Source organism: Enhydra lutris, unplaced genomic scaffold (assembly GCF_002288905.1).
Source record: "Enhydra lutris kenyoni isolate GAN:26980312 unplaced genomic scaffold, ASM228890v2 scaffoldscaffold28, whole genome shotgun sequence".
In the NCBI taxonomy this organism is placed as follows: domain Eukaryota; kingdom Metazoa; phylum Chordata; class Mammalia; order Carnivora; family Mustelidae; genus Enhydra; species Enhydra lutris.
Window position 1 is genome coordinate 5,648,244 of NW_019154112.1, and position 25,282 is coordinate 5,673,525.

Below are 25,282 nucleotides of genomic sequence, written 5' to 3' on the forward strand. Positions count from 1 at the left end.
ATTCTGCCTCCATAATTTCTATCTCCTACCCGTTGCTGCTTCTTGACTCCCATCCTCAACTTCCAAATTCCAGCTCCAGTGGTATGAAGGAGTGGAAGGCTTTAAAAAGCTTGTCATCTGGGCCCCTTCCCAGTCAGTCGTTCTTTGGGGGCAGAGATAAGGGAGCGAGGTCCTGCCTGGAACTCTAAGCAGAGGTCCTCACTCACTGCCCGCTCTGTGGCTTCTGCTCCGCCCTGCCATTGTTGGTGTCTCCCTACTCCTTCCCCCAGATGTGGATGAGTGCAGCGTCAACCGCGGAGGTTGCCGCTTCGGCTGCATCAACACTCCTGGCAGCTACCAGTGTACCTGTCCCAGTGGCCAGGGCCGGCTGCACTGGAACGGCAAAGATTGCACAGGTGGGCAACACCCTCTGCTGGCCAGAGCTGGCACTGCACTCTGGCGAGGTTGGAAATTGGGGTCTTGGAAGTGGGGTCCTTCCACGCTGAAGAAGCTGTGAGGCCGTAGGGGAGGAGAATGTAGTCATTTGAGTTAGAGACATGAAGTTTCTGGTAAAGAATCCCCTCATTGGTCTCTGTTTACAGTCACAGTTCTGCAGGTAGCTAATTCTCTTCCTCCAAATTAGCAAATCGTGGAGGAGGGTGGGAGAGGAAGGCCCTCTCCTCCTCAGGTCTCTCTCCCCTTCCTAGAGCCGGTAAAATGTCAAAGCAGTTCTGGTGCCTCGAAAGCCATGCTCAGCTGCAACCGGTCTGGCAAGAAGGACACCTGTGCCCTGACCTGCCCCTCCCGGGCCCGGTTTTTGCCAGGTACATGAGGCTGGCAGGGAGGAAAGTGCAGGGAGCTCTTCTGCTTCCCTTGCATTACTCCAACCAGTAGGTGTTGGGGGTGGGGGGCAGGTCAGAGCTGTGACAGCCCCCTTCTCTCAGAGTCTGAGAATGGCTTCACGGTGAGCTGTGGCACCCCCAGCCCAAGGGCCACTCCAGCCCGAGCTGGCCCCACCGGGAACAGCACAAACTCCAACCACTGCCATGGTGAGCACCCGCCCAGAGGCCTTGTTCCCACCTTACTCTCTTACTTAGTAACCCGTTTCTCTTCATTAATTCTCCTGGTCTTACTTTTTCTTGGGTTCCCTCCCTTGCTCTGTCATTCTTCAGCCCTTCTGCCTCACTCCCTCTGCCCCTAACATCTGATTCCCCAGCTTTCATAATCCTTCTCCAGCCAAGCCCCTGGCTTATTGCCCAGCTTCTCGATACCCTCCACAGCAGTTCCCACCCCCACGGGGTCCCCAGGCTGTGCTGAGCTTCTACCATCCCTCTAGAGGCTGCAGTGCTGTCGGTTAAACAGCGGGCCTCCTTCAAGATCAAGGACGCCAAGTGCCGTCTGCATCTGCGAAACAAAGGCAAAATGGAGGAGGCCAGCAGGATCCTGGGGCAAGGTCTGGACTGGGACTCCCACCCCAACGGGTTGTCTGGCCACCACATCCTTCCCACCCCTCAGCTCCTCTGCTTAGCGAGATAAAAAACCGACTGGCATCCTGAACTCTGGACAGAGCAGGGGAAGAGGCTTTGTAGGCATAGGGCCCAAGGAAGTCCTGGGATATCTCCATTCAAATAATTGGTATCCTACATTAAAAGCAAACTGAAATAGTTGCAGAGGTCTGGTGAGGTCTGTCTGGGTTGGGGTGGAACAGTGAGAGCTGGGAGCAAGTACTTTTTCTGACCCTGGGGTTGACAAGTCCTCTTCCCCAGGTGGTGCCCCCTGCTCTGACTGCCAGGTCACCTTCATCCACCTCAAGTGTGACTCCTCTCGGAAGGGCAAGGGCCGGCGGGCCCGGACCCCTCCAGGCAAGGAAGTCACTCGGCTCACCCTGGAACTGGAGGCAGAGGTCAGAGCCGAAGAAACCACAGGTGGGACTGGGGGCACTGCTGGGAGGAGGGTGGAAGGCAAGGGGTCAGAGGTGGGGAAACCATGGGTCTCAGCAGCGAAAGGAAGGGACAGTGCCTATACCAAGGGCAGACCCCGCCTAACACCAAGCCCAGGAGCCAGTTTCTTACCATGCCCCTCCTAGCTCCTAGCTTTGCTCCCTGCGCTCCTGCTCACAGCCATTTTCTCTGCCTTCCCTGACCCACACCATCATCTACCACCAGCTGCCTGTGGACTCCCCTGCCTCCGACAGCGAATGGAACGGCGGCTGAAAGGGTCCCTGAAGATGCTTAGGAAGTCCATCAACCAGGACCGCTTCCTGCTGCGCCTGGCAGGCCTTGATTACGAACTGGCGCACAAGCCAGGCTCAGGAACTGGGGAGCGAGCAGAGCTGGTGGAGGCCTGTAGGCCTGGGCAGCACCGCACCGGGGCTAAGTGTGGTAAGGGAGCTTGCTGGGGAAAAGGGAAGCAGGGGAGTGGGGAAGGCCCAACTTGGGCCTGCCTCAGAGCAAGACACTTTAAGGCCTCAGTTGTACCTCAGATTGTGAGGCAGCCAAAACCCTCCTGCCTATCATCCTCCTCTCCCTAGTCCCAGGCTGAAATCTAGGGGGTATCAGGTCTAGAGGGGTCACCAACCCTCCTGTATGTGGCTTTGGCCCCTGATCTTCCCAAGCAAGATTCTGTCTCTTCCCAGACAAAGAGCCAAGCTCCTTGAATTGGGGGGGGGGGGGGGGGGGGGGATCCCCGGCCCGGGGGGGGGGGGAAGGGGGGGGGGGGGGGGGTGGCTAGCGCGGCCGACTCTCCCTCAGTCAGCTGCCCGCAGGGAACGTATTACCACGGCCAGACGGAGCAGTGTGTGCCATGCCCAGCGGGCACCTTCCAGGAGAGAGAAGGGCAGCTCTCCTGCGACCTTTGCCCTGGGAGTGATGCCCACGGGCCTCTCGGAGCCACCAACGCCACCACGTGTGCAGGTGCCAGGGGAACAAACAATACAGAGCGGGGTAGGGTGGGCACTGGGACGCCCACGGGCATGGGATCTCCTAAGGGCAGGCCCAGGCTCCAGACCACTCTCCTCGTTAGCGTCCTGTTTGTGTGCCTCTGTCCCCTGAGACTGGGTAATCCTATGGGGATGACCAGAACCATCCCCATCAGAGCTGGGCCCTTGATTCATTGCAGGTCAGTGCTTGCCTGGCCAATACTCCGTAGACGGGTTCAAGCCCTGCCAGCCATGTCCACGCGGCACCTACCAACCTGAAGCAGGACGGACCTTGTGCTTCCCATGTGGTGGGGGCCTCACCACCAAGCATGAGGGGGCCATCTCCTTCCAAGACTGTGACACCAAAGGTGAATGGGCTAGTCACTTGGACACTCCCCAACTTGAACTGCTTCCAAAAAACTCTCCAAGTCCTCAGAGTCAACCTAAGTGTGTTGCCCCACCTCCTTCCCCAGCCTGGGAAGGGCCCAGCTACTCGATCAGCCATACCATCCTGCTCAGAGGACGCATCCTGACCCTCACTGGTCCCAAGTCTAGGAATTAGGGAATAAAAAACAATCCCATTTACTCCTCTGCTTTGGAGAACTGGTAGCACATTCCCCTCAATACTACAAATGAGTTTCTGTGCGTTTGGCACGATGTTCAGTGCCTGAAAGAAAAGGACTGGCACAGTAGCTGACTAGTCTGTCAAGTCTGTTTTTCCCTAGGCTTAAATTCTGGCATGACTAGAAAAGGCTGGGACCCTGGAAGGGACTTTGGTGTCTTCAGTCTCCTGCTTCTCCACAATGAATGCGTCCTGCTCATCCCATGTCCCTGAATTCCCACTTGCCTGCCATCTTAACTCCTGTCTTTCCTTCCCCCTTGCCTGCAGTTCAGTGCTCCCCCGGTCACTACTACAACACCAGCATCCATCGCTGTATCCGCTGTGCCATGGGCTCCTATCAGCCCGACTTCCGTCAGAACTTCTGTACCCGCTGTCCAGGAAACACAAGCACTGACTTTGACGGCTCCACCAGTGTGGCCCAGTGCAAGAGTACGTGGCAGGCCAGATGATGGAAAAGGGGGTAGAGAGGCCTGGGAACGATGGCCATGGGAAGAGGTTGGGAGTGGGATAAGTAAACCCATAGGGAGAAAGGCTAGGGAGTGGGTGGGCAGGAAAGTCCCACGCTCCATCTCTCCCAACCCACTCCATCCCAATACCAGTCGCTGGGCTGGGCCCTGTGGCACCCTCTCCCTGGACACAGGTAATGGGGAGACAGAGAGGTGAAGTGAGATGAGAAAGTTCTAAGAGCGGGGAAGGGAAGGTGGACCCAGAACTTGGAGAAGAGACGATGAACCAGGAAGGCAACTGCCTACACATGTCTGATTTTCACTTCAAAACGTTTCAACATCCTAACCCATTTCTCCACTGACTTCCCTTCTCTTTCTTACACCCGGGTTTGGATACAGATCGCCAGTGTGGTGGGGAGCTGGGTGAGTTCACTGGCTATATCGAGTCCCCCAACTACCCAGGCAACTACCCAGCTGGCGTGGAGTGCATCTGGAACATCAACCCCCCACCCAAGCGCAAGATCCTTATCGTGGTACCCGAGATCTTCCTGCCATCTGAGGATGAGTGTGGGGACGTCCTCGTCATGAGAAAGAACTGTGGGTGGCTGCAGAGCTGGGCCAGGGAAGGGCAGTTCAAATCTGGTTGGGAGGGAGAGAGAGAGAGAGAAGATGGGGACAGGAAGAATTGGGGCAGTGAGAAGGGAGGCCTTGGGAGGAGAGAGGCTAACAACGGAAAGCTCTATGTTTGGGGGAGAGCAGAAGTAAGAAAGCCAGCATTGGGATTAGAACTCCAATAGTGTTATGCCTGTCACTTTCCTGTTCTAGCATTTTTGCTGTTCCATTCATTTAAATGTCAAATTTTTTACACTCTGTGAGTGCCTGGACATCAAGGAGGAGTTGTGGAACAAGCAGAGGGCAGTGGGAGAGGATCTGTGTGTGTTGGGGTGGGGAAGGTGCATGCACGGGGGAGAGCCTCTGTCCCCTTGTCCCCCTCTGTCCCCTCCTTGCCCCCACCACCCTCCTGCACGAGGGCTTGGGTAACCTGCCCTGCTATTCTCCTGACCTGCTGCTTGCCTTCCCAGCCTCACCATCCTCCATTACCACCTATGAGACCTGCCAGACCTACGAGCGGCCCATTGCCTTCACAGCCCGGTCCAGGAAGCTCTGGATCAACTTTAAGACAAGCGAGGCCAACAGTGCTCGTGGCTTCCAGATCCCCTATGTTACCTATGATGGTGAGCAAGGGCAGGAATGCCAGGGAGGTGGGTGAGAAAGGCGAGGCTCATGAGTCTTAGGAGGGAGCAGGGAGAGCAGGAAGAGTTTCTACCTGTAAACTATTCCCCGTGGTTGATTTTGCAGAGGACTATGAGCAGCTAGTAGAAGACATTGTTCGAGACGGCCGGCTCTATGCATCTGAAAACCACCAGGAGATTTTAAAGGCAAGTGAATGTGCACAGAAATAAGAAGAGCCAGCCTTTAATGAGCATGTAGCAATGTGCAGGCAGTGGGCTGAGGGCTTACAGGAGTATTCTCACTTGATATACATAAGAGCTCTATGAAATAGGTACTTTCATCATTCCCACTTTACCCATAAGAAAACTGAGGCACAGGGTTACAGAGCTTGCCCAGTGTGTCCAAGCCCATCTGACTGCAGGGTCCCTCACACTACCTCACACTGCGGGGGAAGAGGTAGGGAAGAGGAGGAGATGAAATGTCCCTGACCGCTTGTACCAAAAAATAGGGAGGAAGTGAGGTATAAAAAGATGCTTCTGCATTAGGTCCCTCCCTTCCCTGCCTCCCTCCTCAGTTTCCACAGAAAAGGAGCAGATCTAGCACAGCGTTCCTCAGAGTTAATTCAGCTAAAACCTGTTTTAAAGGAAAAGAAATGTTACCTACGTTAAAGAATGAACTAGACTCCCCTGGGTCTGTGGATCCCAGTTTGAGAAAGCCTTACATGGCAAGCTACAATCCTAGCCACAGTATTATCCTTCATAAATTACCAATGCAAGGACAAATTTTACCTTTATGATTACTAAAGTCATTTTTGCATTATTGTCAAAGTAAGAGACACAATGACAAAAATCTCCTAGAACTTGCAGACTACAAAGAAAATCATTTCAGCAGTGCTTTCTGAACATGTTTTAAAACATCTGAACCCTTATTTCAGATGTGCTGTGGAACTCCAATGCATAAAGTAGTGGGGATCAGGGGCTGGAGGCCCTGCCTCTTATTTTAAAAATCTGCTGATGCCATAGGATGCGTACTAGCCTAGAAGCCAGAAGACCTGAGTCTTTGTGCACAGTGCCTGGCACCTGGTAGGCTCTCCACACACCATGTTGCTGTTTAAGACAGAATGGTTAGGAAAGGCCTCTGAGAAGAGACCTGAGTGAAGTAAAGGGCTGCCCATTAGAAAATCAGGAAAGGAGCATTTCAAGCCAAGAAGCATGGGGTGGTGTGGCATATTTGAGAACCCTGAGATGGCCAGGGGAACTCAGCAGAGTAAGAAAGTCAAGGGGGACTGGAGGACAGAGAACAGGGTACAGATCATGTTTAGCCTGTGGGCCATGCAAAGACACTGGGCTTTACTGAGTAAAAAAAGAAACCAGAGAAGTGTTTTGAATAGAAAAAGGACATGATCTAATTAAAAACTGAAAAAGTCACTCTGGCTGCAGTGGGGGAGAAAAGTCTGTAGAGGGACGAGGACAGGCGGATGTAGGGAAGCAGGGTAGAAGGCTACTGCAAGTTGTCCAAGTGACAGATGGTGGTGGCCTGGACAGGGTGGTAGCTGTGGAGGCTGTGGGAAATGGTCAGACCCCAGATATATTTCGAAGGTAGAATCAACAGGATTTGCTGTGGTTGTGGGCGGGAGAGAGGAGTCAAGGATGACTCCAAGGACTGGGGTGTGAGCAATGGAAGGATGGAGCTGCCAGTGACGGAGTTGTAGGATTCTGAAAGAAGAACAGATGGTGGGGATGGAAATCCAGAGTTCACCTCTGGGCATGCCTATTCAACATCAAGAGGGGCTGCTTCTGAATTGAGGCTGGTGTCCCTCTTTCCCACCCCCAATGCTGAGGCTGACATTGCCGCCTGCCATCCTCTGCAGGATAAGAAGCTCATCAAGGCCTTCTTTGAGGTGCTGGCCCACCCCCAGAACTACTTCAAGTACACAGAGAAGCACAAGGAGATGCTGCCAAAATCCTTCATCAAGCTACTCCGCTCCAAAGTTTCCAGTTTCCTGAGGCCCTACAAATAGTGCCCCTAAGCCCAAGACCCAGGTTTTAAAGCCCCCAGACTCCTTAGCCTTCAGAGCCGGCAGCCCCCACCCCCAGATGAGGAACTCTCTCCTCTCTTTCTTTTTGGAGGAAAAAAAAATCACTATAGACCAAGCACTCTTCCTTTCTGTCTCTCCAGCTTCCTTTTCTGTCTCTCTCTGCCTCTGTCTTTCTCCCTCTCTCTTTTTACTGTGGTCCCTTTTCTACACGCTCCCTGGAAAAGCCATTAAGTGCTGGCTCTATTGCCCCTGAGGGGTGAAAGAACAGTGTCCCCTTCCCCTTCCCAGCCACACTGACCATTTCACCAGCTCATATCTATGGCCTCATCAGCCTGGAGGGGTGCTAGAGGCCCATGAAGGAAGTGGGTCTAGTGGGGAATGGGGTAGGGGGAAAAAGGGCTTCTGCCCTTATAGGGTTGTGCCTTGCTAGTCAGGAGCCAAAATGTCCCCTGGCTGTGCCCCCCAGGGTGATTTTAACAACCCAGGGTCTGCCAAAGAAGTCTCTGACTTACAGGCCTAATGCCAGCACTGGTCCTCTGGGGTACGTGGTTCGAGCCCTAGACTGTCCACACAGCTGGCTTTCTTGTCAATACAGCTTCTTTCCTTCTTCCCCCACATGTCTGCTTGGGGTCCAATTCATGAGGGCTTACAAAAGGCCCATACCACTGGGTTAGTGGACACCAGTTGAATGAGGAAAAGCAGCAGGCATTACCATGTTGAATGTGCTGCTGTCACTCCCCAACAGAAAGACTATAGCTCTGCAGGACAGAAACCAGGTTTTAAAGCATCACAAAAAAAAAAAAAAAAAAGAAAAAAAAGAAAAAAAAAAAAAAAGAAAAAAAAAAAAAAAAGAAAGAAAGAAAGAAAAAGGAAAAAAAAAAGGAAGAAAAAAGAAAGAAAGAAAACCTATCATCTAAAGGACTAGACTCCAGAACAATTAGAAACCAGCCTCAAACACCAATCCCTTTTCTTACTTGTCATCCTGGCCCAGCCATCTCCTCACCCCTACCTGAGCGCTCCCTGGGGGAGCCCTACTCCCCTTGCTAAGTGTTGTCCTTAAAGAAACATGGCTGCTGACCAGAAGCCAGCCTGGGCCTTGTCCCCGAGTTGTCTTTCCCTTGTAGCCCCAGATGGCTTGTGGACTCCACCAAAGAGGACCCTGCTCTGCTGCCAGCCCAGAGCCACCTACCTCTGGCCCCAGGCTGTGGGCAGCAAGAGGAATGTGTGCACACTTGGCGACCCTTCTGCCCACCCTGTCCACATCTAATAAGTGCAATCATTTTGAGTCTTCCTATGTTGTCTAGAGGGAGGGTTTTTGTTTTCTGGTTTTGTTTTGTTTTTTTTTTGGTTTTTTCCTCTATTAGAACAAACCTATTTATAGCTGCCCAAGAGAAAAGAGTGTATGTTTGAAGTGGAAGGAAAAAGGCTTTGGATCTCATGAACCTTGAGTGCTGGAGCATCTGATCTGTCTCTGCTCCCCCACCAGTAGCCATCCAGACTTCTGGAGCCTTCAGATGGGGGAACCCAAACCTTAGTTCAGAGGCACCTGATGTGTAGGAGAGTAATTCTGGGGACTTGATGGAGCAGGAAGGAGAGAGACCTGTGTTTGCTAATCCAATCCTGCCATCCCTATGCCTCTCTATGGATTCAACATGGACCTCATGATTGTAGAGGCCGATGGAATTGGTCAGTGATTCTCCACACCCAAATAGGGAAAGCCTCCATCTTTTCCCTGCCTTCATCCTGTTTACCCCTGGTGCACACATGGAAGAGGATCAGGACAAACCCCCTGGGAATGAGCTGACTCAGGGGCCTGAGGTCACAAACAAGGCTAAAGGAACCAAGAATAAGACAGTTATCAAAGCATGAAGTTTGCCTGACCTTGGCCACTCTGCTTACCCTTACCTATTTGCCATCCCCTCTGGGAGTTGACTTCAAGCTTAGCTTCCTCCACTACTGCTTTTCAAAAGGAAGAATCAAGTCCATGCCCAAGACCACATCTCGCACACATTCTACCCTCATTCCACTACTGCCTATAAATGTATTTTCCATTTGCTCCTTTTACTTCCCCCAAAGCTGTAGTTTATTCAATCGAAGGCTACCAATTAACTTCTAGGTTTCATTTCTAAGTGACTGTTCCAGGTTACTGCTTCCCCAAGAGAGCTGACACTAAATAAAGAAGCTTGCACCATCTCCTCACTCCCTAATCATTAGCATTCACCCACCAAAGATAGCCTTAGGCAGTAGGCAGCCAAAGTCAAAGCTAACTCCCCCACTGCCTTTAGCCAACACCCCAGCCCTTGGCAGTAGAGTATCTGGCTTTGTCTCTGAGTCAAAGAGGGCCCTGCTATAAAGATACAAAATGGCTGCTTCCATACAAGAAAATGGTCATTTAATAGAAGTAGCCACACTTCCCAGAAAAATGCCTGAAAACTGCTTTAATCCACTCTGATCATCCTAATTCTCCACCAACTTTCTGATTCTCTCCCTACCATTGCATCTCTCTTAGAAAGCTAAGCAGAGTACTTCCCAATTTATGCCTTCAGGGTCTGGCTTCTCCTTGCTCTCCTCCTTTCCCATCACCCCATAAACATATTTCCTTCAATAACTTATTCCATGATTTCTGGAAACCGCAAATGATTTCCACGGATAGAAAGTGTAGACCACTAGGCTTCTTAACTGATGTTAAGACAGATCTTGGTGAGCAGGTAAAGAACTGCTAATGTCCACCAAGTTTAGTTTAGGTCATGCAAGCTGGGGGTTAACAATCCAGACAAAGCTACTGCTGAACCTATGGAGGAAGCCAGTCCTGGGACATAAAACCAGGGGTTAAGTGGACTGAATGAGGAGTCAATACTCAGGGACTCTCTAGGCCTTTACAGGCCAGACAGAAAAAAAGGTTTTTACCAGTGTAAGGAAGTAAGTAGACAGAGTAAATGGAAATGCTTCATGAACAAGTCCCGAGGCGTCTCTGCAGGATGGGGGTGTTCACAGGGCCACAGTACTGTGAGGCTTCATTTATCTTGGTACAAAACCTGCCCTGATCTGAGTCTGGGAATGGGAAGCCATTTCTGTAAAGACTGTGAGCGCCAAGTGATGCACATCAGAAAGGCACTTAAACCCTCAGCAACATGGCAATCCAGTTTTACTTCTCTGCCTCCCTCTTTCTGTATTATTAGGCCAGGTCCATTCCCTCAGGTGAACACTCAGTCAGAACTGACCAGATCCTGGACTTGAGCTGCCCTACCCCAGGTCTATAAGTTCCAAAGGGCAGACACTGAGCTGTGACTGCTGTGACTTCCTGAGGACTGGTTAGTTTGAGGTAATGGAGGCTCAGATGTGTTGCTCCAAGGTCAGGAATACAGCTCTGGTCTCCAGCCCTAAGGAAGTTTTTTGTATCTGAGAAGTGTTCTCCATAGGCATGTTTGAGGGGACTCTGTAGTGGATTGGTAGGTCATACCTCAAAATGTCAGAAAACATTATAGAGCATTCAAACTTCTGTTATTTGCTGCATAATCTCAATGTAACAGGCTCAAACTAGGGGGAGGGAGACAAAACATAAATGACCATAAGCAGAAAATAATGTTAACCTGCTTGGCTTCTTTCTAAAGCACAAAAGTGGAAGCAAACAACACAAGGCTATCTTTAAATCGGACCTCTCTCAAAGATAGCACACCCTGTCCTTGGGCCATTATTTTGACTAGGAACCCTTTAAGAAAATATATGATTAGAGAGAATAGAACCTCCAGTTCTGTTATCAGCTTATCTAGACAACATTGTAGCAGTTTGGATAAACTGAAAAATCTATTCTTCTGTGTGAGTTAACTGAAGTTTCAGAGAATAATCATTACCATGGGGGGAGGCTTTTTTTTAATGCAGAAAAAGAATCTCAAAATGTTGTATTTATATCTGTCTTCCACTGCTGCCAATATAGTGTCTCCTACACAATCAACAATAAACAGTAAATGATGCAGTTCATAGAGTATTTTGCACTTGGGGAAAAAAAAACTATCTGAACCTGTAAAAAGAAATGTTTGGATTTTGTATTGTCTTTTTTTATTATTATTATTAAAATACTAAATGAAACTCCCTGGCCTGGCATCTATTCCTCTGTCTCAATAGTTTATTCTAGAGCTGGAAAAAACTTTGAGAAAACAAAGTGTCTTCTGGCTTCCAGATAGGACTTACAAAAATTTTTCATTTATCCATCTTATTTGTAATGATTTTGGAATTTGAAAAGGCTTGTCTCTCTATTTTTAAGATTTTATTTATTTGTCAGAGAGAGAGAGAGAGCAAGTGAGCGCACAAGCAGGCAGAGTGGCAGGCAGAGGCAGAGAGAGAAGCAGGCTCCCCACTGAGCAAGGATCCCTATTCGGGACTTGATCCCAGGACTCTGGGATCATGACCCGAGCAGAAGGCAGTGGCTCAATGGACTGAGCCACCCAGGTGTCCCTGTCTCTCTATTTTTAAAGACAGTATCAAGAATTATCCCCTAAGGGGGATCTAGGGAGTAAAGGGAGTTTAGGGTATCATTTTTCCTCACTAGAGAACAGTTCCCAAATCTAGCCAGGTCACAGACTCCCTAATTAAGATGTCCCACTCTAGGAAAATACCAACGCTGAGGGTGACCCAAGGTTGTTCTTTTTGTGCAGTACACTCTTAGCCACCCAAAAGAATTCTGAAACATCATTTAGCCACTACGACCATTACTACCACAGGGCAGAGGAACTCAATCTCCAGTCTGTTACAAATGTACAGTCCCAATTCCTAGGCTCAGAGATGACAGATAAAATTTGTTTCAATTATGTAATTCCCTGACATGAAATTTTATCAGATTTAATATCCATATGATATAGCAATTTAAGAGAAACAAGGCAAAATCTACCTGATCAAAAAATAAGTCGGGTTGGCCTACTAGAATCCTAAACTTCCCTATTAGCATCTATAAAGGATAGGTGCATTCATTTCTCAATTACTGAGCTTCTGTTATATGCCCTGCATCTTGCATCAGGCTATCACAGCTTGATAACAATAGCCATACCCAAGACCCATACTCCTCAGGTAAGATTCTGATAACAACTGATCATTCCACATACATTTGCCAACAGGAGAGAAAATCCAGTCTACCTGGTGACTATGAGTATAAATTCACACTGGCATTCCATTTTATATATTAACTTCCTGTAAGTTTGATTTAGTGTGACAAAACATGAATACTTCTGTGAATGGACAAAATCACATTTCTAGAACTGCAAAGCCAAGGACTGATATAGGTCTATAATGACTACACCAGCTTGGGGCCATTCTCTCTGACTTATCTCTTAACCCTCTTTTATTCCAAAACACCAAGTCTTCCACCTTCTTCCTCGGACATCTGTGATGATGTCCCTGATTAATGTATAATCAGGGCCAGTACAGCTGAGTCACAGGGCACATGAAGACTTTATAAGGAATTCTTCCCAAGGGTATGTGCAGACCTTCCAAGAGGTAGTAGGCAAGGAAATCAATCTGAGGAGCATTTTAAGGAAATAAGTTTCCAGATCCTCAACTTCTATTAGAAATCTTCCCCCAAACGAATCCGTTTGGGAACTAGCCACCATACTTACCCACACTCCATTCCACCTCCCATTTCGGAGTAGTCCTTGTCCTAATTTACAAAAGAAAGTTATATCCCTCCCCTCCACTGAATCTTCATCCATAATCCAGGATATAAAAACCTGGGGAGTAGGAAGTAAGGGCTGTTTTTTCCATTCATACAAAAATATTCCTATTACAATCAGTCCTCTTATTTCATCTTATAAAATGTTTACTATTTTCTTGTTAGTGGCTCAATCCATTATTTCCTAGCAAGTATACTTTTCTTTTCTTTTTTAAGATTTTATTTATTCGACACACCCAGAGAAAGAAATCACAAGGAGGCAGAGAGGCAGGCAGAGAGAGAGGGGGAAGCAGGCTCCCCACTGAGCAGAGAGCCCGGTGTGGAACTTGATCCCAGGACCTTGAGATCATGACCTGAGCCGAAGGCAGAGGCTTAACCCGCTGAGCCACTCAGGCGCCCCTATACTTTCCTTTCTTATTCAATATGTAAGAAAAAGCTTGTCATGAAACCTAAAAAAATTAATTGGGAGTCATTTCTGATTTTTAAACGCTTTTAAAACGATTTTTAAATCATTTTCTGATTCTTCTTTAATTGTCCCCCAAAGCCAAACATCAGAATTCAACGCAAGCATATATCCATATCTGCCAAGGGGATAACATGACTTCTATCCTACTTCTCGCTTATTAACTAATGATTTAGCGTCTGCCTTCATTCAGACCAGATTATGATCCCAGGATCCTGGGATAGAGCCCCACATTGAGCTCCCTGCTCAGTGGGGAGTTGGCTTGTCCCCCTCCCTCTGCCCCTCCCTTCACTTGTGCGCTCTCTCTAAAGTAAATAAATAAATAAATAAATAAATAAATAAATTTTTCAAAAAAAAGACCACTGGCCTATATGATGGTATATTGTCAAGGTGGGGCTCAAAAGCAGAACACAAGCTGCTAGAAATGACCTTCAGTCCTCCAAAATATGCTCCTCACCAGTTCTGAGTACCTGAAATTACACACCATCAAAATCTTATTACTTCCAAGTCACACACTGATTTCCCAGAGTTTTTGTTCATTGTGTAATAGGAGAAGTGATTAGCCAATCAGATTAGGATCTGCATGGAATGTGAGAAAGGACAAATGTATTTTTTATTATGGAAAAAGGTGGTGGGGAGACAAATTAGGACAACTCGAGTTCTATTCCATACTCCTATTTCTAACCAGGAGTTTATGCTACAGGACACGCTATTTATTCTCTCCATAGGCATGTGAAATAACTCATCAGACCTCCACCAGAAAGGAACAGAAGGGGCACCACAGTGGCCAGGCTGTTTATTTCTATACCAGGAGGTAGAGAAAGGCTCACTTATTAACCATAAGCATGGGCCATCAATTGTCACTCACTACCCACTGAAGCAGAGAACCTGAAGAGAACTCTGACCCCAGTCGCACCTCTGGAAAGGTTGTGTCAAAACAAATAAGATAGGCAAGAGGGGATGCCTCAACTTGAAAATCGAGCTTTCTGGTTAAGCTCTCCTGACAGGGGAGGTAGGAGGCTGTCAGTGCCCTCAATGGCATTGTTAGCTACCATAGGTCCCAAACCTTGTACTTTGCAAATGTTTCTATTTTATCAGAATACTTCCTTTGAAAATTCTTTTTTTTTTTTTAATTAAAATTTTTGGGGTGAGGGGAGGGAGGATACAAAAAAAAAAAAGTTGAAAAGGACAGAGAGGGAAAAGTTTCTCACCTCATTCCTCCAGGCACCCAATTCCTCTCCTAAGAAGCAACCGTCGCCAGTTTCTTATCTAATTCCTCGGTTATTTTTAACGTTTTACCAAAAGTTCACTCCCTTGGATTTCTGCAAATTCCCCAATCGTAGCCCCTCCCTCCTGGGAGGGGGGAAAAGGCAAAAGGGCTTGGTCTTGTTCACCCTAGGCGAGTCTACAGTGGGGAGTAGCTGGTTTTAAGGCTGCTGGTGGGGCTGACGGGGGAATGAGAGAGCCCACGAGGGCCGTCAGGGCACCCTCCCTAGAGAGGCAAGTCCCTCACGGCTCCTTAGTGACGTCCTTTTCCAGAAGGAGCTAGTAATACCTGCAATTGCTTCCTTCAGAGGGATGGCTCGAAGATCGTAGGCAGTCCCGGGGGTGGGGGGGTGGCTGCGTACAGTAAAGCTCTCCCGGGCGGTTAGGAGCAGGAGGAAGACCCGGGCTCTGAAACCCAAGGAGAAGGTCCGCAGCCCCAGTGCGGGCTGTGGAACCCGCGGGAACGGCTTCCCTCACAACCTAACTCTCCCGTCCTTCCCGGTTCCTGAAGCGCCTTTCTCGCCCGCAGGCAGCCGATAGTACAGCGCGGAGCCCTCGAGGCCTCGGGCTCTTCCCGGCCGCCGCCGCCTTAGGCCTCAGGTGGACCGAATCCCTCGGAGGGACAGGTGGCAGCTCCCCATTGCCATAGCGACGACCCCGCTCGCCAACCGCGCCCAGGCCCCTGACCGGGGCGTCGTGACGTCATCACGCCCTCCCTGGGCGCTCGGCCTTCGCGGGCCGTACGTCACCCGCCCGGGGGGGCGGGGCGGGGCTCTGAGGGGCACGGTTCAGGGCCCGGCCGCCAGGGCTCCAGGGGCCCGGGAACCTGGATAAGTAGGACTGCTGCCGCGGCGACTGGGGGTGCGGGGTGGAGCGTGCCCTGTATTTTCTATACGGGTTCCGGGGCCCGGTAGAGGCGCGCCGCGAGGAGAGGAAAGTGCGGCGGCCCTGGAACCTGGATATCGCGCGAGGCAAGCTGCGCGCGGGCGGGCGGGCTATGGCGCAGGCGGGTTGCGGGGCCGGCGCTGGTGGCGGGGCCCGGTGCATGGCGGTCTGTCGGCGGAGTCGCCCTCGGGGGCTGTCAGGTTGGTGGCTGCGGGAAGAGTGGGTCCACCGTGCCCAGGTGGGAGGCCGGGCGGGCGCAGGGCCCCGGGAAGGTCCGGAGCCCGGCGTGCCCACCCTTCTCCGGCCCTAGCCCAGCGTCCGGGCGGCTAGACGGCGACCTGACCCCTCCCCCACCCGGGGCCCGGGCCCCATCCCTGCCCCTTCTTTCCGCCCCGGGACTCCTCCCCCATGACTTCTAAACCCCACCCCGGCTCCCAAACCCCGCGCCCGCCTCCACCTCTGTGACCTTACACCCCACCCACTGACCCTAACACCTCTACAGGTAATCCTCAATTCTTATTCATTGACTCTGCCAACCCAGGAATTTCCCCATCTCTGCCCAGGGACCCACCTACCCAGTTACTCCCTCAGCTCTAGTCCAGTGACTCAAGACCCGAGACGCCCCGCTCTCCTCCTAGGTGACCCCCCCCCAACCTTCCCAATGACCCCATTGGTCTGGTAACTCCCACTGTTCTATCCTGTGTTCGCCCACAAACTTGGCGACTCCCTTCAAACCTTTCCTGGTAACTCTTTAAGCCCTACTCCAATAGTTTACCACCCAGTCATCTACAAAACCCTCAATATCTAAAAATCCCTTCTTTGCCCTGTAACCTCATGATCTTCATTTCATGCTCCCTCCTTCATCCTAAAATCACCCTCACCGACATCCCTCTCCGCACCCTCAGCTCCTCAGTGTCAATCAGCACATGACTTAGAAGTCCCCTAGCACCACGCTGGTGCCCAGGAAGATATAGGATGAATATGAAGTAGTAGCAGTAGTTGGAGGCATCAAAGAGTTCTGGATTGAGTGTGTGATTCCAGACTCAAGTCCCAGCTCTGCCACCATGGTGCTTTGGAAACCTGGGACAGGTCCCTTCCTCACCGGGCCTCAGCTTGTCATCTGTGTTGTGTGTGATAAGGCTGGGTTAAGCGATCTCAGAGTTTCCTTCCAACTGTGAAATTCTGCAGTTCTCAGTCAAGATAATTGTTGTTTACAATCATTTTTATACCCTCGCTAGAAGTTTACTCTAGTTACCTCACCTCAGGGTCCACTTGCTTTATGAACCATATTCCCTCACTCCCATAACCCCCTACATTCTTAATAGCCTGTACCTTTTTCCCTTGACCAGGCCCTATCAGTTAACAGGATAGCAGAGCGCTTCAGCTAGGGGCATTGATGTGATAAGAGACCTGGTTCTGGTCTCACTCTGGCTCTTCAGCTGTGGCACTGCAGGCATACCATTTAGGCCTGTCTGAACCCTCAGCCTCCACCTCTGCTAAGGGAGGGTAATAATCTTGCCTGAGATGGTGCATTTGGCACCATGCCTGGCCCATGGGAACCCTTAAATACAAACTGAGGAACTTCTATGGGTCTTACTCTGTCCTGGGTACTAGGGATTCACAGACAAGACAGGGCCCATGCATTACATTGCTTTTCTACCCCTGAGCTCTTGGAATACCCATCCTCTTATCTTTGCTGCGGCCTCCTCCTCTGATGATTTATCTCCTCCCTCTTTAATTATAATTGGCTGAGTACTTACTGTGTGCCACGCTTTATATGTATAAATTAAATTTACCTTTCAACAACTCCAGGAGATGGTTATTACTATATCTGTCACCATTTTGCCTTTCTGTAGGTTTGGTTTGGCTTCAAATAAATAAAGAACCTGAAACAGATACGTAGCAGAGCGAGTATTTGAGCCCACAGTCTTCAAAACCCACTTGCTCCACTACCTCTTGCCCTAAACCTGCAGAGTTTTCCAGGTCACCCTGAGCCCCTTGTTCCTTATTTTCTAATGATTCCTAAGCACAATATCAGCTCATTCCATGATGCCCAGGGTTTCTGTTACCCTTTGCCCCATGGCTTAGTGAATTCCTCAACCCAATGTTCATGACTTTCCACCCCACGTGCCCTGAGACCCCCGCACCTTAATACCTCTCTTCATTTTTTGTCCACATATCCTCTCACAGCCTTCACTCCATGATCTCACTTACCCTAAGGGGGCTGCTACCTCACTGGCACTTTACCCCAAACCCACTTATCCTGCTAAGTCCCTTCCCTGCCGGGAGTTCAGATACACTAAACCCTCTGGCCCAATAGTCTTTCCTCATATGATTTCCTATTTTCAGTCTCTTCTCAGTGATCTAGCTGCCTCCCTTCTAAGCCAAGTTCTGTTACCTAGAACCTTCATCTAATTAGCCCTTTATCTAATGACTTCCTTCCCCCAGCTTCAATGAAATGAGCCCCTTCCATCCCAATGTGAACCCATCTTTCATACCTGTACACCCTCCCATTCTAAGATCCCTCCTCTCCATGTTCTGCACAGTATCCTAAAGGATCCTGCCTCCCATATTCCCAGATCTTGTGGCATCCTCCTCCTTGTCATCAGTGAGCACCTTTTCAAACCAGAATTATCTTCCCCCTTTTTCCTCTCCCTGCATCCCTGCCCCTTCTCCTAGTGCCCTTTCCAGCCCTTCCTCTTACTTTTCTCCTGGCCATCCTCACCTCACCAATTTTGGTAACATCGATTATGATGCAAATAAATGCCCCTCTCATCCCAACTCTGTCCTTTTTCCCACTTTTCTGTGCACGTAAGTACAGGGCTCCAATGAATGACCCTACCACTCACTTCTCCTACCTTTATACACAGCACTGTTGGGCCAAACCTCATTGGCCTCTATGGTTTGTCCAAGGAACTACACTCTTCTCTGGGAACTTCTGACCATAGATCACCAAGATCACCATCCTTTAGGTAGCAAGGAGAGAGATCTTGGAAATCCTTCTGAATTGATCTAGCCTGGTCTCTTTGACACACTCCCAGGATCCTCTTCATTTCTGAAGCTGCTTGGTGTATATGCCCTCAAGGTCGAATGCTTTGGGTGTTAGCTTTTGCCAGCGTTGAATTAGCCCCATTGTTTTCCAGACTCTGGGAGGACTTTCCATTCCCTCCCACCGGAACACTGGATGGTGAATAGCAAAATGTGAGATTAAAGATCTGCATCCCAAAGTCTATTCTGTGGGTCACCAAATTCCCAGGTGTCCAGTAATATTTTTGTTGGCTGTATAGCAATAAATAATAGCAGAGGACAGACCTCAGAGTAAGGAAGAGGTAAGCCCTGGTAGCTACAAATTGATTTTTGAAAGAAGATTTTGCCTTGGGCTTGCTTAATCTGACTTAGGGCACAGAGCATATTCTGCCATGGATTTTAGTTATTTGTGTACTTCCCACCCATTCTCCAGCCCCACGGCAATCTCCTTGAGAAGAGAAGCTGGGGTTTCTTTATCTTCTGGCATCTTAATCTGGTCCCTTATATTATGAGGCAGAACGTAAATACTGAGTTGAATGAAATCACTCAGAAATTCTGTATCAGGTACAAACAAAAACAGTTCACATCTGTGTCCTTTTTGTAGCCACAACAACCCCCTATCCCCAGAACGCTGCAGACAGTAATGGGCAAGTCCTTTGATTTAAACAGTCTGGAATTTAGACCTTCCTTTTTCAGTCATTGGTCGGCTGGGGGAATGGGCGTGAGTGCTCGTTTTCACTGTATGTCTGGTAAGACTAGAGGGATTGGTTGCCCTAGTTGCTAGGACATAATGGTAACAAGGCCAGGGTCTGTTATATACAGACCAGTTCTCAAGAAAGTAGCCAGGTGAGATATTTACTGGGGGTTGCAAAGACGAGTAGGGACTAGGGGAAATCAGATTGGCAAAATGTTGGCAGTTGTCGAAGTTGGGTAATAGGTTCATGGGACGCATTGCACTATTCTTTCTAGTTTTGCATGTGTTTGAAATCCATAATAGAAGTTTAAAAAAAAAAAAAGGTAGATGAACAAGTGCAAACTTAGCAATGTTCCTTGGAAAACACCTCAACACAAATGTTACTGAGTCAGTACTATTATCTAGGTTAAGTAGTATATTTAGTCTAACCTATCCCTGACCTCTTGTGTTGGTGAGATAGCAGGATGCTAAATACAAAAATTAGCACCCAGCAGAATTTTGTTCCAGTGACCCAGAAATTAGAACATGGTGGCAGCAAGCACCCATTGCCCAGAACCTGAGAAGGTAAGGCCATGTGGAAGGTGGGAGGTGAAGGAGAGACCAGAGCTCAGGTAGGGTCTACCGCTTCTGGCCTAAGGCCTTCAGATTACTGGGAGATCTTAAAGTGGTGAGTGTTCATTCGTTCCCTCATTCATTCATTCCTTCCACAAATGTTTGTTGGCTATCTACTAGTACCCGGAGATAGAGCAGTGAATTAGACAAAGTTCCAGGACTTAAGGAGCTCACCAGGGGGGTGAGACATACACTAAACAAGTAAACAAGTAAAATCTGTGTTGGGAAAATTAAGCAGAGAAGGGAGAGAGTACCAGGAGTCAGGGTGTTAAATTTTAAATAGGCTGGTTAAGGAAGTTCTCATTGAAAAGGTAACATTGAAGTAGAAAACCTGTAAGAAGTTAAGCGGTGAGTCAAGCATATATCTGGGGGAAATATATTCCAGTTAGAGGGAACAGCAAGTGCAAAGGCCCCAGAGGAGGAGTCTGCCTCATATATTCTATATTTGAGGAACATGAAGATGCCAGCCAGTCTGGCTGCAGTAGAGTAAGACAGGGGAAACAGAGCAAGAGATGCAGGGGTGGGAGTGGGTTGGTGGCAGGTCATGTCAGGAGTTTATTGTGCAGCATGAGAGGAGCAATTGGAGGGCTCTAAATAAGTAAGTGACATGATCTGACATTCAGGATCATTTTGGCTGCTTTGGTGAGAATAACCTGTAGAAGGCAAGAGTAGAAGGAGGGAAGCTGCTTAGGAGGCTATTGTAAGAGTCCAGGCAAGGGTTGCTGATGGCTTGGACCCAAAGTTAAAGCAGTGGAAGACTGAGAAGTGGTTGGATTCTGGTTCTATTTTGAAAGAGTTGCCAGCAGGATCTGCTGATGGATTGGATATGGCATGTGAAAAATAGAGAAGTTGAGACTGGTTCCTTCATTTTTGGCCTGAGCGACTGAAGGATGGAGTTACCATTTACTGAAAGGGGGCGCCTGGAGGAGGGGCAGGGTATGAGAAGGGATGGATAAGGAGTTCACTTGCAAATGGGTCAAGTTTCAGGTGTTTGGGGACACAGAGATGTTGCATAAGCAGTAGGATAGACAAGTCTATGAGACATGCGTAAATTTCTGCTCACCTGAGAGCTGAAAGAACGCTATTCCTGCGCAAGAGACAGGGCAGTACAGTGGAAGAACACTGGCAGTTCAGATGAGAGGCCTGGCTGTGCCACCAGCCAGCTGGGTGATCCTTTGGAACTCCGTCCCACAGCTCTGGCTTCCAGATCTTCATCTTTAAAAGGACTGTGTTGGACTGGAAACAGCCCTTTTCTCAGCCCACACCCATTGTGAGAGGCAATGGAGTAGTGCTCAGAGTCAACAAGATAATGTGTCTGTGTATCTGAGAGCATTTTGAAAACTGCTGAGCCCTACACCAGGTAGCAGTGTTGGTGTTAAGATTCCTTCCTTCACTGAAGTAACACGCAGTGAGTGCTGGACACCGAGGGTGCAGACAGAGAAGATGCATCCAGCCCTCGTGGAACACCACAGGCTAGCTTCTCAGTGCAGCTTTGCTGCTGAGTGCTAAGGAAACAGGCCAGAGTCTGGTGGTCTGGTGTGACATTGGCGAGGGAAAGCCTGTGCTTGACCTGGGTCTGGGAGAAAAGTGAACGTGGATGTCAGAGATGAGGCAAGATGATATTCCAAGTGAGGAAACGTGGTCCTCCTAGCTGGGGCTAGGAGGAAGAGCCAGGGTGGTGGGACTCCGTTTTTTCCCTCCTTCGTTCTTTCACTCAGCATTTACTCCTCTGCTAGGATCTTCAGGAGCTCCTCATTTTGTAGTAGATGGTTTCAAATCTGGCCTTAGGCGTTGCCATTAGAGCTCATCACAGTTAAGTAGAGCTGATTGAGGATTTAGATTTGAGCTAAAGAGCTCGGTTAGCTATGTGATCTAATGGTATTATTCATTTAGTGTCTGGGGACACATTCTTTGTTAGGTGCTGATTACACCAAAATGCATGCTCTCCCGCAATGTAAGTTGTAAGCAGTCTAACAGAATGTAGGAGTGTGTTATTCCCCGCCCCCACCGAGCAGAATCCGATTTAAGGACTCTTAATACTAAATACTGCATTTAAGTATTAATGCTTAATACTTAAATACAGTATTTAAGTCACATACTGTGTCAGAGTGACTCCCTCACTGCATCTGGAAACAGTCACTGTGCCGCTGTGCCGTGTTTATCCTTGTGTCATTTAGATCTCAGTGTTTGTATTGTAAGGAGGGTCTCTGACCATCTCAACAAGAGTACAGGATACAGCCCATCTTTGTTGACAGGTCACCCACAAAATTTGTTTAGAGTGGATATGTAATCATCATCTTACATTTAATGGAATGGGGAAATTTTGTCCTGGTGAGTGAAACAAAATCATTGAGGTGAAATCCAAGTTTAGCTAAAGCCGTTGTGTTTAACCGGCGGTATTAAGCTATTGACAAAACCTCAGCTGCCTCTTGCCCTGGCAGCTCCCAGTCAAGGTCGAGAAATGGGTGTGGACGTGAGGGTTTCACGGATCCTTTGCAGTTACCCCTGTTTTGCTGGTACGAAGCACACATCCTCTTGAGGCTCCTCACTTAGAGCTCAGAATCAAAAAGATCTGGTTTGTTGGATGTGATATTCAAAGCTCACAGCACAGTAGACTGGCCACAGCTGGAAGTCTGAGCACTTTTGGTCACCCCAAGCTTGCCCTCAATAAATGGTTCATCTCTGAGAAGCCCAGATACAACTTGCTAGCTTTGTACCGTTTCTCACTGCATTTATTGATGTCCCCACTGCCGTGGGATAGTTGGTGAAGCATGATACCCATGTAGTTACTATAAGAACCAAGGAAATGGGGACTCCGTGAGTTTGTAGAACTGACCTGAGGCTTAGATGTGGAGGGTGTCCCTGAGATCAGAGTTCTCTCTGTCTGAGAATATCATCCTCTCAACCTAGGAAGTCCTGTCTGAGGCCGCAGAAACAGGGAGGGAGAAAGGCAGCCTCTGCTTGGCCATCACTTAGCCGGACCTCCCCCTCCACCCTTGTGACTTAGAGCCAGCAAGTTCTCAGGTCCCAGCAGGTTTGCTGTTGCCTCCTGCTCAGCTTGATCACCTTTCCATATTGTCCACGAATTGTCAAGCTCAGTTTTCAGATGTGGTTTTGCTATAAAACTATAATCTCAAATCCATGCTGTCAGCATTGGACTAGCCATGCCTCCTGAATGGAGAATCTGATATTGTTATAGCCAACAAAAGGAGTGCAAGGTATGCTCTCAGACTTTCCTCTTTTATTCATGTATTTGTATTTGTTTCTTTAACATAGATGTAACATTCCCGAGGCCTGAGTTCAGTGAAAAGTCAGCCTTGCATTGCTATTCCCCCGTCACTCAGTTAACCTGCTGCGGGCAACCCTAGACAGTCATTTCTCCACTGTCTTGCCACAGACTTCCTACAGAAGGCACTGTTTTATACCTTCCTATTTTTTTCTGTAATATGTTTTAGAGATCTTCGCATGTCAATATGTGAGGACCTTCCTCATTTACCTATGTTTGCATTATATAGAAGTTCCATACCGACAGACCCTTAGGCTGCTTTTAATGTTTTTGCTATTACTACGTACAGGGGTGCCATGACTCACCTTAGACCCGTGCCATTTTCCACATATGTATGTCTTCCTGCAGACTAGACATGAAATTGCTAGATCAGATGGTAGGTACATTTATGCTTTTGATCCATGCTGCTAAATTGCCCTCATTAGAGCTCATACCACTCTATACTCCCCCAGCAATGGAAGACTCTGTATTTCCCCCACAGTCTCATAGACATTGCTCTGAGTTAAAAAGAAACAGATCGGGGCGCCTGGGTGGCTCAGTGGGTTAAAGCCTCTGCCTTCGGCTCGGGTCATGATCCCGGGGTCCTGGGATCTAGCCCCGCATTGGGCTCTCTGCTCAGCGGGGAGCCTGCTTCTCCCCTCTCTCTCTCTGCCTGCCTCTCTGCCTGCTTGTCATCTCTGTCTGTCAAATAAATAAATTAAAAAAATTTCTTAAAAAAAAAAAAAAAAAGAAACAGATCACCAGGGTGCCTGGGTGGCTCAGTCGGTTAAGCATCTGACTTTGGCTCAGGTCATGATCCCAGGGTCCTGGGATCAAGCCCTGCATTGGGCTCCCTGCTCAGAGGGAAGCCTGCCTCTTTTTCTCCCTCTCCCTCTGCTGCTCTCCTGCTTGTGCTCTCTCGCTTTCTGTCAAATAAATAAATATAATCTTAAAAAATATATACAGATCACCTACAGATCGGCATAGCATACTGAATGGTGTTCCACTTTGACATTTTATTCCACAAGATATGTAAAGCCAAACACAGTCCAGTTTGAAGAATACCGTGTGTGAAAAGATAACCGCCAGACCTCCTGTGGTTAGAAGAAAGGAAAATCCTAGAGGAAGGAGTTCTCTACCTCAGTCCTTAGACTAGCTTGAATTAAAGGAGAAATAGATGTCTTTTTCTGCAGGACTTGGCAGGGACAAGATGCAGCTAGTGATGGGAGGGCTGCAGGGGGAATAAAGGGAGATCCCGAGAGGGAGGAGCTGATAACCAGGCAAATGCATTTAGTGTCCACTGGAGAAGTACTTCTCGGCTCCATGCTGGTTTCTTTTCATTTCAGCGACTTTATCTTTTTTAAAGGTTACACCTCTTCCTTTTAGCGCACCTGTTCTTCTCTTTTTGGACTTTCTCACTCTTAACCTCACTTGGAGTTAAGGTGTCCACAAGTTGAAACTGGATGAGTGTTGAACCTTATGTCTTGTTTCATTTAATGTTCGTTTGCTCACTTTCCTCCATTCATCCAGATGGGCTTCATGGTTCTTGTCTGAAAGACTTAAACAAGCACCCTGTGCAAGTAGCTCTGTTTTCTGTGTATTCTTTTTGTAGAATGAATTATGAAGACAAGGTTCTTAGATCTCAGATCCTGAGCCTTCCCCGGTGGGGTTAAGCATTCATGTCTGTCCTCTGGAGAGCCTGGAGCAGTCTTTAGTGCCGTCTGCAATGTCCATTTGTGCCTGCCTCCTGGCTTCACTAACATTGATGGTTGGATTTTTTTTTTTTTTTTTTAATTAACAGACTTTATTTCTTAGAGCATTTGTAGGCTTATAGAAAAATTGAATAGAAAATGCAGAGAGTTCCTGGGGCGCCTGGGTGGGTCAGGTTAAATGATTTGGTCATGATTCCGGGATCCTGGGATCAAACTCTGCTTTGGGCTCCCTGCTCAGTGGACAGTTTGTTTCTCCCTCTTCCTCTCTCTCTGCCCCTCCCCCAGCTCGTGCTCTGGCTCATTTTTTCTCAAGTAAAATCTTTAAAAAAAAGAGAGAGAGAGAGAGAGAGCGCGCCTGGGTGGCTCAGTCGGTTAAGCATCTGCCTTCAGCTCAGGTCATGATCCCAGAGTCCTGGGATGAAGTCCCGCATCAGGCTCCTTGCTCAGCGGAGACCCTGCTTCTC

The 25,282-nt window shown here is 48.6% G+C and overlaps 2 protein-coding genes across 4 annotated transcripts in view; both read left to right on the forward strand.

The window, feature by feature from the left end:
• LOC111152303 (signal peptide, CUB domain and EGF like domain containing 3) overlaps positions 1-8,026 on the forward strand; it is a 33,400-nt gene extending 25,374 nt beyond the window's left edge. For both annotated transcript variants that reach the window (XM_022510780.1, XM_022510781.1), the window contains exons 10-22: positions 270-395; positions 687-803; positions 924-1,028; positions 1,316-1,432; positions 1,746-1,904; positions 2,145-2,360; positions 2,730-2,891; positions 3,097-3,264; positions 3,786-3,947; positions 4,364-4,561; positions 5,047-5,199; positions 5,324-5,403; positions 7,068-8,026. In XM_022510780.1, the coding sequence (XP_022366488.1) occupies positions 270-395; positions 687-803; positions 924-1,028; positions 1,316-1,432; positions 1,746-1,904; positions 2,145-2,360; positions 2,730-2,891; positions 3,097-3,264; positions 3,786-3,947; positions 4,364-4,561; positions 5,047-5,199; positions 5,324-5,403; positions 7,068-7,217 (1,913 nt within the window). In that variant the 3' untranslated portion in view covers positions 7,218-8,026. The remainder of the gene's footprint in view (positions 1-269; positions 396-686; positions 804-923; positions 1,029-1,315; positions 1,433-1,745; positions 1,905-2,144; positions 2,361-2,729; positions 2,892-3,096; positions 3,265-3,785; positions 3,948-4,363; positions 4,562-5,046; positions 5,200-5,323; positions 5,404-7,067) is intronic.
• Positions 8,027-15,496: 7,470 nt separating this feature from the next.
• Positions 15,497-25,282, forward strand: part of LOC111152385 (zinc finger protein 76) — a 32,472-nt gene continuing 22,686 nt past the window's right edge. For both annotated transcript variants that reach the window (XM_022510913.1, XM_022510915.1), the window contains exon 1: positions 15,497-15,708. The gene's annotated coding sequence lies outside the window, so the exon portion shown is untranslated. The remainder of the gene's footprint in view (positions 15,709-25,282) is intronic.